The sequence below is a fragment of the Epinephelus fuscoguttatus genome, linkage group LG9 (genome assembly GCF_011397635.1).
Source record: "Epinephelus fuscoguttatus linkage group LG9, E.fuscoguttatus.final_Chr_v1".
Taxonomy (NCBI): domain Eukaryota; kingdom Metazoa; phylum Chordata; class Actinopteri; order Perciformes; family Serranidae; genus Epinephelus; species Epinephelus fuscoguttatus.
In genome coordinates this window covers 25211005-25232554 of record NC_064760.1, presented here as the reverse complement: position 1 = coordinate 25232554, position 21550 = coordinate 25211005, and the positions used below count along the sequence as shown (strand labels likewise).

The 21550-nt window shown below is 40.1% G+C and overlaps 2 protein-coding genes across 3 annotated transcripts; one reads left to right on the top strand and one right to left on the bottom strand.

The window, feature by feature from the left end:
- Positions 1-362: 362 nt before the first annotated feature.
- Positions 363-6501, bottom strand: LOC125895037 (crescerin-like protein che-12). Its single transcript, XM_049586808.1, has 10 exons — positions 6490-6501; positions 6362-6376; positions 2371-2956; positions 1993-2132; positions 1821-1920; positions 1536-1668; positions 1249-1354; positions 901-1139; positions 635-793; positions 363-489 (listed from the first exon to the last, which is right to left on the bottom strand). The coding sequence occupies exons 1-10, from the start codon at positions 6499-6501 to the stop codon at positions 363-365; spliced, it is 1617 nt and encodes a 538-aa protein (XP_049442765.1).
- Positions 6464-20723, top strand: tmco6 (transmembrane and coiled-coil domains 6). 2 transcript variants are annotated; one of them, XM_049585520.1, is made up of 13 exons: positions 6464-6648; positions 8366-8472; positions 8546-8658; positions 8746-8929; positions 9029-9133; positions 9817-9908; positions 10031-10147; positions 10248-10362; positions 11134-11314; positions 11857-11951; positions 12123-12290; positions 12402-12536; positions 12621-13738. In XM_049585520.1, exons 1-13 carry the CDS (start codon positions 6558-6560, stop codon positions 12642-12644), a joined length of 1527 nt encoding a protein of 508 aa, XP_049441477.1. In that variant the 5' UTR covers positions 6464-6557; the 3' UTR covers positions 12645-13738. The 2 variants fall into 2 exon arrangements, with proteins under 2 accessions (XP_049441477.1, XP_049441478.1); XM_049585521.1 differs by lacking the exons at positions 12123-12290; positions 12402-12536; positions 12621-13738 and adding an exon at positions 20141-20723.
- The last annotated feature ends 827 nt before the right edge of the window (positions 20724-21550 follow it).

Sequence of the window (21550 nt, the reverse complement as noted above, 5' to 3'; positions counted from 1 at the left end):
CTTAGACCCTACGTATGGATGAGGAGAATCTCCACAGAGGTGGGATCCCTTTCCCAGGACAGACAGACAGGCAATAAATGTCAATGTGAACAGAACAGACCAACAAGTAAAGTCACAGTATGGACATTAAGAATGACAAAGTAATAGACACTTTGTAAATGATTATGAATGTGTATTTTGGACAGTGATTACAACAATATAAAAATATATAACTATACATATTTACATTTATATATACATATATATGAACAGTATAATAAATAGATAAATAAACAGATAAATAAATAAATAGATAAATAAATTAATTAATAAATAGATAGCTGAATAATAAATAAATAAATAAATAATATTTCAGATGTCCTCTATTTCTTGGCCTTCTTTAAGATCTTGTCCAGTGATGATCTTTCATTTACTGGAACGATCTTTGTCCACAGTTTGATGAAGTCCTTGTGGTCGGCCAGTTTTAAGAGGACTATCTGTCCATGGTGCCTGTGGAGGAAGACATTTCTCATTTAGCTCAGTATTCAGAAAAATTAAATTATGACTGTGGAAACATTGGACAAAGAAACAGGAGCTACAAGATCACAAGATTGTGCAAAATGTTGCACTAAATCTAAACAACTTGATAACTCACCTCACTTCTGGTGCACCATCGACACACATCTTGGAGACAGCAAGAAGGAAGCGCTCTGTGAGTGTCCTTCCTGCTGTCAAGATGCGAGCTGCTCCCAGGCTGTCAGCCAGCTGGTGCAGATGTTGAGCCATGCTGCCTCTGACTGCAGCACATCGGTGGCTGAGGAGGGACAAAGACAGGGGAATATGAGACACTATGTTTCATTATCCTATTTAACTTTGTTTTAAGGTTTTTGCTGATGGAATAAACCTCTTCTCTCCTCTTACCTCAGGCCTGCGTTCAAAAGAGCGCTCACAATGCGACCATGACTGCAGTTGCCTACCAGGGCATCAAGAGCAAGATTAGCCTGCTGGTGAATGAAGGCACTCGTTGTCTGTGCCAGTTTCAGTAGCAAGGCTCGGCCTGTTCCCTCTGCCTCTGGGTCCATGGCCTTTTGGAGGTGAACGTACAGCTCTGCCAAGGTGTCCATTGCTTCACAAGCAACGGCTGAGCGTAAGTTGTTCACCTGTATAGTGAGAATAAACATCGTCAGTCTGTAGTAGCTGTAGTGTGCACACTCATAGGCAAATGAAAATGCATGACTATAGATAGAAAGAGGAAAGTGTGTACAATACCTCCTTGATGAGAACCAGACACACTTCATGCAGTTTTGTCCTCAGTGTGTCTGGGTGGTGCTGTGCAAGAGCCTGAATGATTTTCAAGCCGTCGATTTTCTTCTCCCTGTATGTTAAAATGTAAAGTATAATTAACCTCATAAAAGTTACTGTTACCAACATGTACTGGCTCCATATTGATGTGACACTGACGGGCTTCATGTCAAACTAGTTGCAACATGACTGACTTAAGATTAAACATTTGTTGAGCTGGTACAACAGACTGCTCTGTGCTGTCGGTGTCTTACCAGTCATCTAGGGAGAGCAGCTTGAAACAGGCAGGCAGGCTCTGCACAGGGTCGGTCAACGGCTGTAGCTCCGTCTTCTTGACCTTTTTATCCATTGCAGCATTAGGGCTGCAGTCGGTGGTTGTGTCCTTGCCTGGTAAAAAGCAAAACAGTCTTTACTCGCATGTCCTGTCATTCATAGCACTGTACTCAGAGTAGCTATTATAATTCTTTACAGAAAACTATAAGAAACCATGAGTACAGTTCACAGCTTCGACTACAATTATTCAGGATATTAGAACTTACCTGCCACGCTGACGGCTTTTGCGGGACGCAGGGCCACCCCAGGTCGAGTCCCTCGTTTCTGTGCCTGGGGAACTCTTGGAGGGGTGGGAGCCAAAGGCGTCTCCACAGGGGTTGCTGTCGGAGCAGGTGCAGGGCGTGTCATGGGAGGTGGTGCAGGGACCCTTTTGGGTGCCGCTGCAGGGGTCGTCTTTGGAGCTGCTGGAGGTCGAGGTGAAGGGATGGAGGCAAGCTGGAGGCATATCAGTCTCTCCACAAAAGCCTCGACTTTCCCTTTAGCCGATTGTAGCCTACATCCATCGGCTACCTCTTTCTCTGTCAGGGCAAAAAAAGGATCACATAAATTTCGACTGTTCTCATACCCAATGAGTAACTTAGATGTAAGTGTTGTACTTGTAATAAAGTGTTTTAATGTTTGAGATGATGTCCAATGATTTAGCAAAAAGTTCCCATGCTGTTTGAGTCTAACAGGAACATAAACAACCAGAAGAAACAGCAGGTGTTCCCGCAAAAGCTAACCTGTCCCTAAAAGAGTTTATCTTGAGGAACTGACCTGCTCCACTGTGTTTGGCTGAAAGCACAGGCAGACGAGACATTCTTCTCCTGAACAGTGGGACTGCTTGACGAGGAGGAGGAGGAGTTGTTGGTTCCTCAATCAGAGCAATGGCCCTCAGCTCACTGGGTGTTTGACAATCAACGGAGCTGAGGGAGGAGGTTGAGCTCTGGTCTCGGTCTGCCATTTGAGCCTCCGTGCATGTGAGGGCAGCCATCTGGCTGCCAAGAAGCACCTTCTCCCAGAAGGAGTGGTCCTCCTCATCAAGACTTCCAGGGCTCTGGTGTCTGTCGATGACCTCAGTGTTTAAATGAGGAACATCTGAACGAGGGGCGATCCTCCTTCTTCGTTGGGGGGATCTGATGCTTCTTTTTGGGAAAGGTGGTGGTCGAGCTGAAGGCAGGGTGACGTCCTGAACGGGGAGTCCCAGTCTCCCCAGAACAGCGTCATTTCGGGCTTTCGTCGCAGTGCACAGGTTTTCTGCCTGGCGAACTAACGTAGCCCTCCCTGCCCTCTGGGAGTCCAGGATGCTGGACTCACTGGTCGAGCCATCAGGATTTTGATGTCCACTGTGGCTCCCAGTTTGCTGTGGAAATAAAGCACATCACTGTTGAGTAACTTGGTAATCATTACAGTTGAGATGATCTACTTTGACTCAGTTATGAACAGAAGGAAGATCAGAGATGACAGTTTTTCCTCAATTGTTTCAGCACATTTCCTGAAACTGTAACTCAACTTCTCAAAACTCTAAACACAAAACTATTCTTTTGAAAACTCAATAAATGTCTTGCAAAATGAAACACTACACTTAAAAGCACATTCCCGCTTCTCAAAACCAATTCTTTCCATCAAAACAAAGCAAAACTTATAGAACAGTTGAAGAATAGTTGATACTGCAACACTGTCAGAGCTCTGAGAATACACAGATGTTACCTATTTTGACAAAACTCACAATAACTGAACTGATACTATAGGTAACATGAGAAACAGCACGGTAAAAATATGATTTAGAATTTCAATTGTAGTGAAAACAATTAGAGTTTATCAGTCTGGAGTCTTTTTGATGAAACATGAGCTTCAAGTTTTCAGAGCTGGGAGAATATTTGTGTTTTTGTGTGCAAAAGAGTTGATTACTTACACCACCATCCTTGTTGTTCTTGTGGATCCACTTCCGAAATGGGAGGCAGATCTTTGACAAGTTGCAATTCTCCATTACTTTTCCAAAAACCAACTCAATTGTTCGAAAGACGAAATAACTGTGTGTGTCTGTGTACTCTCAGTGAGATCAGTGTGAGACTGACAAGTGCAGGGGGTATTTGTAGAGATCCAGGCAGTCAAAGAGATTCCGTGTTCCATTCTAAACTGTCGTGTTCCATTCTGTTCTGTGTGTGTGTGTGTGTGTGTGTGTGTGTGTGTGTGTGTGTGTGTGTGTGTGTGTGTGTGTGTGTGTGTGTGTAATTTACACATTATGCAACATAAATATTAGATTTACATTGTACATACTATATTTCATTTCAAAACATGGTTCAAGTTGAAGGACAGGAACAACCCTGATCCAGCTCACCTGCACACCTCACCCTCACTTCTGCATATTTTCAGCTCTTTTACATTAATTTCCACTTTCTCTTCAACTGATCCATCTGTATATCCCTCAGTATGTCATCTCCAATCATATTTTGATGACTGTTTACTATAACCAGATCTAAATAGCTTGAATCAGACATTTATTGCCAAAAATTATTTTAATGGGAGAAAGAGAGAAAGGGTGTTCTGATACCTAATATGAACTCTCTCTCTCTCTCTCTCTCTCTCTCTGTATTGGGGCCTCAAAGGGTAACTTTGGTATTTCTCAACCTGGACATTATTTTCCCATGTTTTTGTGTCAAAGTAACTAATGGAGATATAACTAAGCACTCGAGGCATTTGTGCATAGTCAATGTACATCCAAGTAAAGCTTATTTTGGTCACTGACAGGCTCAGATTGTTACTATAAGTGTCTGACAACATGATAGAAAGGATCCCTACAGAGCTAGAGCTTTGCATTAATGAGTAACATCCTTTTTGTTTAATTAGAAACAGCCCCGAACTCACCAAACACACCACGGGTAGTCCATTACTATGCAATGACACAACACTTATTGTACAACAGCAGCTCCAAAAAAAAGTTGGGATGCTGTGTAAAACATAAATAAAAACAGAATGCAAGGATTTTCAAAAACTGATGTTCAATGCTCAAAAAAACACCTGTTAAAACATTTCACAGGTTAACTGGTTAACTGGTGGTGCAAGGTTCACTACTTTGTGAAAAACTGTGTGGGCAAATAGTCCAACAAAATGTTTCTCAATGCACAATTACAGAATGCCCCTGTCCCAGCTTTTATGGAACGTGTCCCAGGGATCAAATTCAGTGTGTTTATTTACAACAAACAATAACGTTTATCATTTTGAATATTAAATATCTCCTTTTTGGACTGTATTCAATTGAACATGGATCAAAAATGATTTGCAAATCATTGCATTCTGTTTTTATTTACATTTTACACAGCCCCCCCACTTTTCTGGACTTGAGGTTGCCGCTGTAAGTTTAACTTTGAGGCAGCCTTCGGGCCTTGCACTATTTCCCAATTCTATCTCATGACAAATTTTCCTCGTTGCACTTTTAAAAACGTCACTATCTACACATTGAAATGGAAACTTTATAAAACTAACAAACAAAAAAATGATTATTTTGTTCAGATCCAGATCAGATTTGCCCTATCATGCTGCTGCATAAACAATAAGTAAACATTTTTATTTTAATTTTGTCAGGATAACATTAAGACACGGGGGAGCCTGTGTAAGAATGACCTACCAACACAATGTGTGCATTTGCAATGTGTGTTAAGTGGCAATAAAATATATTTCAGAGGACATGTCTGCACTATTAACCACATTTATGAGATGGTCGCACATTCTGTTGTAAATTTCATACCTGACAGAATGAGCTATACTGTACCTTTCACTACAGTAACAGAGGTAGCAGTAGTACTCAGTTGTGTTAACAAACACATAAGGGAATTCATTTTGTGGCTTTTCAACATACCTCTACTGGCATGGTCATAAAAGGTATTAAGGTGAAAGCCATGCCCTGTTGCCTTTATAAACTAATTATTATTTTGCTGAAAAAGTAACATGACCACTGTTCACTGAAGGTCAAAGTTTGGGACAATTTTCCCAACATACATATGGATAAAGAGAATTACACACATACAGTATTTTACAGTCTTTTTATTACAGTGGCGCACACATAAAACCAATGTTTCCATGGAGCGTTTCCCTGCGTCATCTGCAACCCTCAATGTAACAGTTTACCACAACAAATACTCACAATGCAGGTATTTTCAGTTGTGTTAAGACAGGAACTAATATTTTAAAGTTTAGTCTGTCTTGTTATTTGATTAAATACTTTTCACATCAAGAGACCCTTCCCTTCTGGCACCCTTTAAAGGGTTACAGCCATTGTTACACTGTTTGACTAAAACATGGCAGCTTGCTGTTAGGAGTATATGCTGATATGCAGGTTGTTTTTATTTTGCTACCTGAGGTGTCAGTGCAGACATTTTTTCACAATAGTACTTGAGAAGGGAGAAAACAGACTGAAATTCAAAATGTCCATGTATCCCTGTCTTTGAGCCAATGATGTACCAAATATCAGAGGCATATGCAAGTACACAAGTAGCACACAAAGCTACTAAACCAGCCATCTCGCTTTGATTTGGAAACTTCAGGTGTATAGTGAAGCTTAGCTGCTGAATGCACCCTAAAAGCCATCATGTTTCCATTTGTTGCAGGCAGTAGATGTTTCAGCTTGATTTGACTGTATTGAGTGTAAATATTTTCACACACGTACGTACATCAGAAATCGAATAAGAACTTCTCCCCAATATATGAAAATAAAATATATATATATATATATATATATATATATATATGATAATGCAGTGTTACTCACCAGGAGTGCCTGTCTCTACCATGTGTGACCGCTACATGGCGGTGGCGCTGCAGTCGCCGAATAAGGTCCCTCTCAAAAGACCTCGAAGAAGAACTTCAATTTCTGTTTGGTGGCTGCGGCTTCAGCACAGCATCTTCCATAATGAATTATAGTTTAACTAACGTTTAATTTAAGTTATTGACCTTAAAATAATCACATGTGGAGGTTAAACAAAGTTCGCCACAAAGCTGGGCGACAAGGCGACAGTTTGGAGGAGCTCAAGGTAAAGAGGCGAGAGCATGAGAAAGGTGAGTCTTAAAATATGTTCATAATGATATGTTAATTTATAACGTTAGCCGTTAGGGTTGTAATTAGTTTAGTTACCAAGCCAATATGGCGTCAAATTCATGTCAATAAAAAGCTTTTAGATTACGTTAGTGTTAACCCATCGTGAAAGAAAGAGGCAGTTAACTACTTTAACGTTACAGGGAAAAGAGTTATTTGCAAAGTTTACCTGTTTGTTTCCCTAACGTGTAACTACCGTTATTTTAAAACGTTAAACGTCAACATGTATGTTACGTTAGGTAGCAAAGATGACAGCTATACCTAAAAAGTATCTTGTTTGTGAAAGACCTGCCAGCATACAGTAGCTGTCACATCAACACATTACAGCTACTGCAGTTAGCTAGCTACAGCTTCATGCTAATCTTTCATTTATTTTAATATTAATTTAAATTAGTTTGGGAATTAGCTAGTATCCACTGCTACACAACCTGATGGGAAAAACACAAATCATTGTTTCATTCTTGAATTAAACCTCTTTATATTTTACTCAAAACAGACTCAGATCAACAAGGTAAGGTTGATATTCAAACACAAGATTTCACACACCAATTACCTATTAATTAAAAAAAATCCTGAAATAGATACTACTCCAAAACTGAAATTTAATGGTCCTTTAAATAAATCAATCCCTGGAGGACCCTGTGAGAGTGCATGTGTGTGAGTGTGTGTGTTGGAGGGTGGGTATGGTATGGTGTGTGTGTGTGTGTGTGTGTGTGTGTGTGTGTGTGTGTGTGTGTTAGAGGTATAATTGCAGTTCAGTCAGAGAGGGCAGTGTAAGAGAACTTATCTGATGGCCACTGCAAAGAGGTCCACTGGTTCATCCAAACAGGTTTGGATGAAGATGAAGAGTCCTTTCATCCCACCAGCTCCAGGGATCTGTCAGGTTTCTAGACCCCATAAACACGACACCCATTAAAAATAATGTTATATCATCCCTCAAAAACGTTCCTGTGTAGCTAGGTGTCAGTCAACAAGCATTAACTCAACCCAGAGACTTCATTCAGTGTAGAGTTTTGGACCATGTGTCAAGTAACGCAAACATTTAGAGTAAGTTATGACAAGTGATATAAAGGCTGGTGTTATGGTCGCTAAGAAATTACATCATTAGTAATGTAGATGTACAGTAACTAATATGGCAAACCAATGTGAGGTTTTCAATATTAATTTCACAGCTTTCACAATACTATCTATAATAACAAATGGAGGACAGAAATCTTAGTTGGTATCTATTCATGATGGTAAAATTGCATCATGAATAGATATCAACATGGATTTTTGTCCTTTGTCCATATAGATATTGCGTTGTTGATTCATGATGTTAAAATTGCAGGTGTGAATGTGAGTGTGAATGGTTGTCTCTCTCTATGTGTCAGCCCTTTGATAGCCTATTCAGGGAGCACCCCGTCTGCCACCCAATGTCAGCTGGGATAGGCTCCAGCCCTGTTCAGACCCTGTACCAGGATTAGCAGTTATGGAAAATTAATAAGAGAATGTTAAAATTGCATCGGTAACTTCTCCAGCTACTGTGACATCCTTAACTCATCATCTGCAGAGTAGCTTGGTCTCTTCATTTAACAGATTGGTGACTTATAGCACATCTTGACACTGAATAGCCAAGTACTATAGGCTACTCTCAGTTGCAGAAGATGATGTGGTATTTGTCTGTGTTCAATGCTGTAGCGCTGAGACAAGCCCGCAGAGATAGACAGCTTGTGAGCAAGAGACTCCTACTGAATGAAGATGAGGACCCGCTGGATGTCACCATGGACACCAACTCAGCAGAACAGGTGAGACAGACATTGTAATAGAAAATATTTTGGTAGATAAACTCCCATCTGAATTTGCTTCTTATTTCCCCAGGACGTGGTCGGTTTGTTCCACAAGCTGCAACACAGCGGGCCAGAGAGGGAGGCACACCTGAAGGCCTTGAGTAAAGCTCTCCGCGACCCATCAGCACAGCTCACCTTTATCAAGTATGGTGGCAGCTTTTGTTGACCACATCAAATTTATATTATTTATTTTATTTGTTATATCTGTTTGTAATTCTGTCCTCCCTGCAGGCAGGAGAATAGTATACATCTTCTAGTTGGTCTCCTCACCGGCTCTGATGCTACATGCCGTCTGCAGGCTGTTAGGTGCCTCCATCAGCTGTCTCACTCTCCTCACGCTAGTGTTGCACCAGCCTGTCTGCCTGCCACCCCCTACCTTCTCACCTACCTGTCTGGCCAGAGCACCAAGTTCACTGTGAGTGCACACTCATGCCAGACAATGTGTAATATCATCACCTAATTATGCAGGAGAGTTTTTTTTACTTTACATGTGTGTATGTTCATGTGTACACAGGAGCTGTGTCTCTACACACTTGGTAATTTATGCCCAGACAGTGATGCTGTAAAAGAGAAGCTCCTGGCCCAGGGAATCATACCAGCTCTGGCCAACTGTATAGAGGTAAACAAAATTCATTAGTGCTCAACATTGTAACAACACCTCAGTTGCACCAGTACCTTAAGGTCCATTGTAAACAATTTAGGGGTACATACTGGCAGAAATGGAATGTAATGTGATAAGTATGTTTCATTTAGTGTATAACAACCTGAAAATAAGAATCCTCTTGTTCTTTGTTTCCTTAAAAAGAGCCGTTTATATCTACATAGAGAGTGGGTCCTTGTCTAAAGAGATCACCATGTTGCATTGCCATGTTTGAACAGTAGCCCAGAACAGACAAACCAAACACTGGCCCTAGATAAGGCCATTTGTGTTTTTGCATCAGCCTCTGTAGTTAGAAGCCCCTCCGCGACGAGAGTGTCAAAGAAAGACGGAATTTTCTTTTATGCGAAACTGCTTTATTCAGTGTTTTTACTGGTTTCAATCTCCTGGTCTGTTTGTTTTTGAGAGGAAGAGACCTTTGCGGATAAATCAGCTCCTGGTAAAAACCTCCCAAACAAAGAATACTGACGGAATACTAAAGAGGAGAGGTTTCAGCTGGTTGCAATCTGCAATCCTCACCGCTACATGCCACTAAATCTCTCTAAATCACATTTCCTTACATGACTCTGAACTGGTGCCACTAAGGGTTAAATGTAGTAATAGTAGTAGCTTTACTTTCTCAATGTTTCTGTCTGTGTTTGCAGAACCAAAGACATAACCTTGCGGTGGTGGAAGCCGTGGGATTCACCCTCTCACAGCTTCTCCAGGCCAAAGACGCAGCCGAAAAAATAATCCCGTAATGACATGCACTAGTTCATCTCCATTTTCTACATTGCTATTCTTTAATTTCTCTTATGAGGCATTGCTCACATTAAACATTGCTGTCCGTTGTATGATAGTCTTCCTCTGTTTCTGCAGGATGGTGTTGGCCTCTAGTTTACCTCCGCACTTGTTATCAGTCCTGACTCCAGACCCAAACTTTGGCCTGGCACCTGCCATTGAGTGTGCGTGGTGTCTGCACTACCTCACATGCAGGTGAGAGAGAAGTGTCAACAGTCTGTTTTCTCATACTGAGCTGTTGTTACATGTAAGTGCTCCACCAAAAGTCTTTCTCTGTGTTTATCTCACTCCAAAGCACTGAGGACAACAGAGTGCTGTTGGCTCATGGGGTGCTGCTGCAGTGCAGTTCCTTGTTAGTGTCACTAGGTGGTGCTGTGGCCAAAGGAAACAAAGAAGAAGGCCTGGAGCTGGTAAGGAAATTAATGGATTAAATGCATCTTTCATCATGTCTGTCGCTTTTTAAGGTTTGTTTTTTCTTTTTTATATGCTCTGCTGTGTTTTTTTGACATTCTTAGAACAAATCACACGCACCATTTCTTTTTATTACTCAAAGCATAACCGACGAGAGAGTGATTTCTTACCTTCCAGTACCTCATTGGTTTCAGATCATGTCAGCATGGAATAAAAATTCATTTGCAGACTTGTAACTCATCATAGTGAATAATTTCACCTGTCATGTGTGCAGGCTTTTTTCTTATTTTGTTGCAAAAAATGTTGTTTGTGGATGTGTTCATGGAAGCCTTGACATCAGAGATTTTAGAGTCGGTTGCTGAAAAGCATCACTATCACCGGCTGTGTTGTCAGACAATTCGAACAAATGACCAAACACTAAAACTATGAGACTTATTAAGTGTTTTTGGTTGTTAGAGCATTACACAAGTTTTAAAACAGTATCAGCTTGCAACTGTATTACCTCATTATGAAACATTGGCAATAAAGATATGAATTTATTTTGACATCTAAATAAATGAAGCTAAGTACATTTCACTGTGATTAACTACTCATCTTAAGGAATCATTGTCTTTTATACAGGAAGTTAGAAAATCAAAAACTGATGAAACTTTCAATAAACCATGTTCAGGAAGATCAGCCACGGTGTTAGGTACCATTTATAATCTTTAGTCTGATGTATGCAACAATTTAACTGACATAGAGATTTTCAATGTGTTCTTCCGTTCCAGCTTATCTGTCCTCTGCTGAGGTGCATGGGAAACCTCCTGTCTTCCTGTCCAGTTAAAGACCTAAGCGCTCAAGTGGGTGACGTTCGTATCGTGGTTGCTCTGTGTGCACTCCTTCAGGCGTACCTGCAGACCCAGCCAGCTCTGGCCAGAGAGTGTGCCTGGGTGCTCAACAACCTCACAGGTTTGTTATAGCCATGCTGAATCTCAAACAGAAATTTCTGCACTGATTGTGGTATTTAAATTACGTAAATTGGGACAGTAATGTTGCCAGGTACGCATCTTGCATCCCTATTTTATTCCCCTGGTAATACTTCATTGTGATAATAAGATTGTGCTGCAGCTCGACACCATGTGCTTCACAGTCCAGGGGACGCACTGCATTGAAGAAATATTTTCACCCGGAGGCAACCATTTTTCATATCTCCCCCACATCTCACACAAGAGGAGTTCCTGTTTTGTTCTGAGTCTCAGTGAATTGAAAGACAACATTAAAATTCTTCTCAGAGAGAAAAAGAATGGGCATATTTCTCAAAATATCTAACTATTAAATTTATACAATGGCTTATTTAGATGTTAGATGGAGCGTTACATATCACCGTAATATCACATTTGATTAACTTGAAATGAGACTTTTGAGAATTGACATCTGAGGATTGATATATTGTATGTATTAAGTTTGTTTTTATGTTTCCTCCCACGCATTTTCAAATTTTGCTGTGACAGCTCACTCCAGCGCTTTCTGCTCTGCTCTGCTGACTCTCAACTTGGTCCCTGGACTTATTCAGCTCCTCCCTTTCTCTCAAGGCATCAATACCATGGTCTGTGCAAGCTGAAACCAAACTTTTATGGAATATTTATTCTGTCATAGTAGCACTTGATAAACAGTGTGTTTGTTCTGTTATTCTTATCTTTGGCGTAATGTAGAGTTGTCACACGTTCCCACAGTGCTACACTAATCTCACAGGTCTGTGCCTTCTTCTTATACTCAGATCCTGAGGGTTCTAGCTAATATTGCCCACAAGAAAAAGGAATTCTGTGTCCAGCTGGCCCATCATGGGTTACTGTCTGCACTCTGTGCCACACTTAAAATGGCCGACCAAGAGATGGTGACCCTGAGTATGGATGTCCTGTTCATGCTCCTAGGTAGTGGTCCACAGGTAAATAAGTGAAGCCTTTAAAACTGTGATGCTGCTCAATGGGAACTATCAAACCAACCTATGATGAGCTTTTACCAAGCTACTCTAACAGTTTCTATTCTTTCCCTTTAGGTTGCAGAGGAGTTTGTGAGGCAAAGTGGACTCTCGCTGTTAGAAGCCATTCAGTACAACAGTGAAGGAGAGATTAGACGGAGAGCAACACATCTACTGGAGCACCACCTGCTGTCCTACTCATCCTATTGCTCGGTAAAGACTTTCATGCCTTTTGTCTTGTTTGTTGAATTTATTGAAAATTTCAAAAACTAACTGATATCATCTGTTGCATTAAAGGTGGACAACATCCCGTGCTCCTGAGCCAACCGAAAGGCATCAAATTCACATCTATAGGGTACAGTGAGTCACTGACAGCGTAAGGACACACCTGAGAGTGCAGGACTTTTGTTTACACTTTGCAATCTATATAATGGACAAACAATGTTATACTTAAAGCCCCACTCCAGCCAGTGTTACTTCCTGTTTTTCTGTTAACTGTTGTCTCTAACGGAGAATGGGGATGTGGGTAATAGTCTGGCAAATCCGTTACCATGGCAACCAGATTGCCTTTCTACCATAGGTGTCAAGAGTAACATCTTAAGGAAGGGGGTTCTGGGTTGGAATCCAGTGATAGTGTGATAGTCTGGCGACCTGTCCAGGGTGAACCCCGCCTCTCACCCAATGACAGCTGGGGTAGGCTCCAGCACACCCACGACCCTGTACCAGGATAAGCGGTTACAGAAAATGAATAAATGAATGTCTCGGTTTGGGTTTGGGCTCGCTAGCTAACAACAGTGTTTATCAGTTTGCTACTCAAATGGCAAGGCATGACAGCGCACCTGTGCGAGCTTTAAGGATGACTTATGACCTGCAGCTTTTAATATAGTCATACATCATCCTCCATTTTAGCAACAAAATTACTTTGAGCGCAAATTAAGTTATTTGTCAAAAAATATTTCTGTAAACTGTACAGCTAATCAACGGGAAATGAATCAGAAAAATCTGAAATATAAAAATGCCAAAATACACTGGAGTGGGGTTAAAATCAATTTTTAATACCTTTTGAAAATGATCTACTGGTAATTTGATGTTTACCATTTTCAGTGTTGTTATCAATGGTATTTTAGTGCATGTAAAGATGAAATATTTTTTTAATACCTGAGACTCAGTACCTCTAGTCTATTTGTCTGTTACATCTTGTGGCACCATCACTTGATTGAGTCACTGAAGAAGATTGATGTGTTTTAGCTCATCTAAGTCTCTCCTGGAACATCTACTGTACAGAGGGTGGGTTTATATAACAGACTGTACATATGTAGAATAAGGGCAATAGAAGTTTTTAGAGGTATCATGTATTTTTAGCCAATAATGCATTGTCAATGACTGTACATTCACAAAATAAATTATGAATAAATATCAACTGAACTATGAATTTAAGGCTGTTTTTTTTTAGAGATAAGATATTCTCTTGATAACAATATTTAAATTTTATTTTTAACAGTTTACTGACTAAATTATTAAGATTCAATAGTGATGACAGTAATAATAATAAGTAGCAGTACTTTGCAGATTCTGATTAATAACATGAAATATAATCTAGATATACTATAAATGTTTATATATTACTAGAAATTAAACTACCCAGCAGAATTTAAAGCAATTAACCAGCTGCAACATTAAACTGATGAACACAATAATGTACCAATAATTATAATCCAGAAACTGGCCATTCTGCATGATGCTTTTAGGATTTAAAAGTATATTTTGATGCTTGTACTTTTGTACTGATAAGATTTTAAATGCAGGTCATTTACTTGTAACAAGAGTACTTTTACACTGTGGTACTACTTTTACATAAGTAAAGGATCTGAGTACTTCTTCCACCACTGGTGCTAAGAAACAGCCACAACTTCTGACATGCAAACCAAGTTTCCAGCTCCTCCCTATAATGGAAAAAAAATGCAGAAGTCTCAGATTTCCCCACTTCCCTTTTATACCCTCAACAGTCCCTTCCCGTTGTCACTCATGCTGCCTCTCTGCATGAAATACTAAAACACGGTAGGTCACTTCATGTTTTTGTATGAATCACTGCATTCTTTGAGGCAGCTTTATAATCTTGCATGCAGCAGCTATCTGAATGAATTCTGCCTCTTTAAATCTGCATAGTGGACTCAAAATACAGTCTGTGTAGCACAGTGGAAAGTATACATCTGGTTCTGTTAACTCTTCTTCTCTAGCGTGTGGATTTACTGGCAATGGAGGGAACTGAGTCAACAACTAGAGAGAGAACAACAGGAAATGGTGGGAATCAGGCAGCAGTCAACATGGAGCTGATGTCTGGCAAGCCTTTGCATCGCTTTGTCCGAAACGAGCCCAGAAGTCTTGGGGTAACACATCTGACAATCCAGAGCCACAGCAATGACAGTCACATGATATATGATGTACACAAGAGCAGCTCCAAACTGTCTGCTGTAGGTGTTGTAATCCATCCTTCCTCTTCTCCTTCTCAGATTGTCATGTTGGTCTTTGGCTGTGCAGAGCTCCTGATGGGATTTCCCCTGGCCAAACAAAATATGACCACTTCTTGGAGAATCTACATTCCCCTCTGGCAGGGAGCTCTGGTACGTAACATTTGAACACATGCACTTGTTTTCACAATGACAGTGTTGTAGTCAGTGTGGTTACAAGGACATGAATTGTTTGTGAGGCTTATCCTGGTTACAATAATTTTTTACAGTGGGAGGAAGTGAGGAGAGACATGTCGTCCATCTTTATATACAGTAGTTGTGTAGAGCTACCTGCAGCGAGGTGTCATCCCTACCCACTAGGACCTACTCTACCTCAGTCTGCTGTTGTGATTTCTGTGTTCACCCTTTAACACTGACATGTCAAAGGCACAAGGAAGACAATCTGTTGTTGGCTGCAATGATCCACACAACAGTCTGCATATGCTTCCACCGTCAGAGGATGTCAAGCCCCGATTGGGCTAACTTTATTTTTGATAAATGGATGGATGTGCCCGAGACCACTGGAAACCTTTTGTATGTATATTGCACATCTTATCGTGTGTTTCATTCCTGTATATACCCTCCACTACACCACTGGTCTGGACCCAGGCAAGAAACTTCATGGAGTCTCCACTAGTTGCCAGACTTTGCTTTTTGTAACAATGACAAATGAGTTATAATGTATTAATAAGGGAGATTTAGACGTGCTGAAAGATAGATTTTGTTACGTTTTGGACAGAGCTAGGCTAGCCGTTTCCCCCTGTTTCCAGTCTTCATGCAAGCCAGTGAGCTTATTGTATTCTGCACTATAATCTTGATTAAACAGCTGATTAGAGTAAAAATCACTTTCAGTTTTCTACTACAGTACAGAGGAGCTTTGGTTACTTCTCCAGCCGCCGTGATGATAATGTGAACCAGGATTTCAATTAAAAGTCGTCCAAATAGGCAGGTGGATGACAAAAAAAAATTGATCTTTTGTGTTGTTTGTTTTTGAAGTTTCTTGTCTGTGGGAACCTGTCTATCTACACTGAGATACATCCATCCAAGAAGATGGTAGGTATACTGTCATTTTATGATGTAGTTTTAGTGTTTAACTTTATTGCTTCATGCTCAGTCTGTCCTCCTTTTTTAATAACTCACCTAATCTTTTTGAATTTACCTTCCCCAGGTGACCGTGTCTTTGGCCATGTATGTGGTTACACTTTTGGGAATCTTCGTTTCTGTTGGCTTCAGGATATACTCCTTGGTCGAATATTCTGTCTTTTATTCCAGGAGCTGGTATAGAGATAAGGATGTAATATACAGAATGGTGAGTTACATCATATACTGTATGTTTTCAGCTCTATGGACACATTTTCAATTTGTATGAATAACTTTCACTTTCTCTTGCTTCTGGAACAGCTTCTTGGTATTGAGAGCGTATTGCTCACTTCCTCTCTATGTGTGTTGGTGCTTCTCATCTTCTTGAGTACCATCGCACGTTTAGCTCTGAAATCCACACGCTCTCAGGTAAAACATTTCACACCATCACTTCTTCTAAAACAGGCATTTCACACTGAGACTTAAGGTTTGTAATTCAAATCTAAGCCTCTGGAGGGAGATGTTTTTGAACAGCAAAAAGTTACAGAGGGCAGGCACGAATGTACAAAGACTAAATGAAAACCACAAATAATGACATGAAAGGTAGGGTTTTAGGGACCTTTTCAAAGTTTATTTTCGACTGAATCCAAATACACATTCTCTGTTGCAATGTTTTTCTGTTGAAAGGTGCCGTCTGTAGGATTTAGAGGCATCTATTGGCAGATATCAAATATAATGTTCATAATTATGTTGTCATTAGTGTATATTCACCTGACAATAACATACAATACAATACATCTTTATTGTCCACCATAGGTGGAAATTTGTCTTTTGCTCACCAAAAACACAAAAGACAACTTTGTATAAGCAGACAAATAGTTAGTAAAACAAACAAAACATATTCATTACAGAAATACTTCACACTTTAAATCAGCTCAGTGTCTGTCTGTGGTTTAAAGCTCATCAGTCACTTTGTTGACTTAAGGATATTGATGGCACTCGGGATGAAGGGTCTCTTAAATACATCTTTGGTTGCCAGAGGGACTTTTTAGCCCCTCCCAGAGCTCAAGACTTCAAGCTGGCTAAAAAGAGGGTGAGAAGTATCTTCCAAGATACTCCCTGCTTTCTTCCTCGTCATTTCTGTAAAGAGCTGTCTGGCTTTTGTGGTCTGCCAACTATTTTACTTGCCAGTGTCACAATCCTACAAAGTTTATTCTCACTAATAACCACGGATGTTTCTGCAGCGAGGTTTTTGCATATTTCATCACATTCTGTCCTGCCATCCACATGCTTGGAAAGGTAAAGGGAGAGTGGAGGGGTATACAGTTGGTTGTAATTTGCAATTTCACCACTAGATGCCACTAAATCCTACACAGTGCTTATTTAATCTTTATTTGCCCAGAAAAGTCTTATTGGGGTTAGGGCAGCATTAATAATGAGTCAAACAGCATAAGACGGATATCGCAAAATCAGAATTAAACAGAAACACAGTCGTAAAATAATGGTAATAAAATTTCTAATACAATATTATCAAAGATTTTGTCCTTAAAAACAACCTAAATGGGGCCACTGATAAATGATGTTGTTTAACAGCTGTCTGTCTGTCTGTCATCATGTTATTGCCTTCTTGCTGTCCTCTTCCCTAACCTGTCCCATCTCTGTATCTTCAACAGGTTATTTTCCAGCACATCCCGACACCCCGGAGTGACAAAATGTGAAACTAATCTCAACCTTTTCAAGTATTATTCTACATGAACTAACATTGTAATCATTATACTAACTGTACCACTGGACATTATAGCACATGTGAATATTACACCACCTACAGGCGGTAGCATTAATAGGACAGCCACAACCCTTTTTTTTTTTTTTTTTTTTTTTTGCACAGCTGCACTAAGTTTCACTCTGCACTATACATAACTGCAGCAAGAAATGTATTACTGAAACACAACTGAGCCCGTTTTTTTCCCCTGGAAATACTTCATTGTGAAAATAAGACTGTGTGACAGATCGACACCATATTGACTTATATCGATGATGACCCCATTATGCTTCACTGTCCAGGACTGCATGGAAGAAATATTTTCACCTGGAGGCAACCATTTTTCGTATCTCTGCCACATCTCACACAAGAGGAGATCCCTTTTGTTCCAAGTCTCAGTGAATTAAAAGACAACATTAAAACTCTTCTCAGAAAGAAAGAGAATCGGCGCATTTCTCAATATGTTTAACTATTTATTTATACAGTGGGGTATTTAAATGTTTATGGAGTATCACATATTACTGTAATATCACATTTGATTTACTTCAATTGAGACTTTTGAGAAGTCACATTATATACATACAAAAGACAATGAAATAAGAAAATAGTTAAAACATTGTGCAGGAGAGGTTGGAAGACAAAAAAGCTTATAAAGAATACCTCCCCTATATAGCTAACAATGAACAAACTTCAAGGTGTCAAGGCTAAGTAGTAATATTAAACTGATAGAAATGAATGTATACAAGGTGTGATGCATTACAATGAGGTAAAACAATTTCAGATATTTTTAAACCGTGAAAAATGTAGATGTTGACTGTAGAGATGTAGGTAAATTATTCCAAAGAGATGGTCCTCTGTATTTCAGTGTATATTGATTCAGGGAAGTCCGACATTATGGAAGATGGAAGTCCTTTGAGTGTCTTGTACAATAAGAATGAATGTCTGAAAAAAAAACAATAAAAAATTCTGAAAAGCGCTGGGCAATTGATGAGTTAGGTGCACATATTTGTACATGGACACACAAGTCTGGTATATGTTCACATTAAAAATTGATAGCAGTTTGTCTTTTCTGAAAAGAGGAGCAGATGAATCAGATTTTTCAGCGAAGCTCATCATTCTCAAAAATAAACAAAATCGTATTGGGAAAAGTGGGACATGTGGCACCCTGCAGTGTTACAGTACATAATATACGGATAAATTAAGCTGTAATTAAGTCAAATACAAGAATGATTTATCAATGAATGAACTCTACTCAAAATGAATATGAGGAACCAGAGTAATTCTAGTATTGTCTATGAATAATTTGGCTTCTTCTTTAGTATACTTTTTATTTTTGTTACAGAATATTAGAAAATTAGATTTAATTATTATGAGAGTTCATCTGAAACCATTTAGAGATTGATGACAGCTCTTCATTTGCTTCTCGAATCAGTGTGCTAGAATGTGCATGTGAAGCAATAAGACACATGTCATCAGCAAATAAAAGAGGCAGTGCATTATTGCAGACTCTGGGTAAATCATTCATATACATCAAAAACAAGAGAGGTCCAAGGATGGAACCTTGAGGTGCCCCACAAAGAAGCGTAGCTCTATTTGAATTGTGTGTATTTAGAGATACATATTGTTCCCTGTTCTTTAAATGATCAATCAACCATTTAGGAGCAACATCATGAAAACCATATTTTCCTAGTTTAGCAATAAGGATATTGTGATCAGTGGTGTCAAAGTCTTTTGACTTTTTGAGCAAACTGCAAAAGGGCCATTTCTGTTGACTTTTGTTCTTCCTCTCATCTCAATGTTTTTTTAATTCTTGAATATATTAGTTTCTCTAAAACTTAAGAAAAAGTGGGTAAGCCAGATATGGGACGATAATTTGTAAATATGCTACAATCACCTGATTTAAATAGTGAAATGACTTTAGCTAATTTAAGGTCACTTGGTTCAACACCTGTTTTTAGAGATAAACTTAAAACATGGGTGAACGACTCAACAATAGACAAAAGTACTGTCTTTATAAGACTAGAACTTATTTCATCATGTCCTGCAGCAGAAGTTTTCAAATCCAATATGATGTCATGTACTTCTTTAGAGGTGGGGGGTCAAACATACTGATTTACATCTAAGGATTGATATATTGTATTTATAGGTTTGTTCTTGTGCATTTTCCATTTTGCTGTGACAGCTCACTCCAGCGCTTTCTGCTCTGCTCTGCTCTGCTCTGCTCTGCTGACTCTCAACTTGGTCCCTGGACTGATTCAGCTCCTCCCTTTCTCTCAAGGCATCAATACCATGGTCTGTGCAACTTTAATATTGTTGCTCTCATAAGATATTTATGTTGTCATTGTAGCACTTGATGATAAACAGTGTGTTTGTTCTGTTATTCTTATCTTTGGCGTAATGTAGAGTTGTCACACGTTCCCACAGTGCTACACTAATCTCACAGGTCTGTGCCTTCTTCTTATACTCAGATCCTGAGGGTTCTAGCTAATATTGCCCACAAGAAAAAGGAATTCTGTGTCCAGCTGGCCCATCATGGGTTACTGTCTGCACTCTGTGCCACACTTAAAATGGCTGACCAAGAGATGGTGACCCTGAGTATGGATGTCCTGTTCATGCTCCTAGGTAGTGGTCCACAGGTAAATAAGTGAAGCCTTTAAAACTGTGATGCTGCTCAATGGGAACTATCAAACCAGCCTATGATGAGCTTTTACCAAGCTACTCTAACTGCCCCTATCTGCCCTGCCTGCTGCTCTTTGTCTTGTGCTGTCTCTGTCTGATCTATCTATCTATCTGCCTCTCTCTGCATTTCTATCTGAAAACTAATACCATGGATTTGATTCGCTGGTCTCTCAACGCAATTGACCAGATTTTCTCGACAAGGAGACTGGGCAAAGGAGAGCCCGCCTGCCCTGACGGAACGTTTGCAGCCGAATACACGATGGACTCCTGGGAGAAGTGGAGGATCGTGTGCCTGTTGATCCTTTCCGTTGAGGATGGTGAAGACGTCTACATAATTGGAATTATGATAACAGGCATTCTGCTGTTTGGAGTTAGCAGAGTTCAGAAGACGTTGGCAGCACTTTTGGCAATCAAGAAGCTGCCCGTCATGACTGAGGGAATGTGCAGGGCTGTCAACACTCAGACTCAAGCGATATGTGAGTTCAATTGCAAGCTGGATGCGACTCCTGAACTCCTTCGCAAGATGGATGCCAACTTGGAGAAGTTGTCAGCTCGGCTCGGCTGAAACTGGCCACCAATTCGGACATATTGGAAGCAAGCCACCGGGAGACTCAGAGAGACTCAAAGGCAGACGAAAAAACTGCAGTGTCGGCCTGACCCAAAACAATTGTTATCTTCATTGGCTCCCCGAGATAACCAGCTCTCCCAAGACCGTTTACCTCTCCACTCTCCTGGATGTTATGCAGACAAGATGCTCCCTCTTCCTCCCTCGTGTTCTCCTTTTTTCATCTAAGTAAACGGGGCGCTGCTCGTGTGGCAACCCACAGTTCTCCCGCTCCTGTCCTCCCCTGTTCTGTTATGTGGGGGTGGGAGGGGCGGGTTTTCAATATTTGTAGTATTTTTCTTTCTTTCTTTTTTTTTTGTGTGTGTGTTTTTAGCTTGTAAAGCGCTTTGGGTTGTATTTTTGATGTATGAAAGGCGTTATATAAATAAAGTTTGATTGATTGATTGATTGATTGAGTGAGTGAACAGTTTCTATTCTTTCCCTTTATGTTGTAGAGTGGTTTTTGAGGCAAAGTGGACTCTCGCTGTTAGAAGCCATTCAGTACAACAGTGAAGGAGAGATTAGATGGAGAGCAACACATCTACTGGAGCACCACCTGCTGACCTACTCATCCTATTGCTTGGGAAAGACTTTC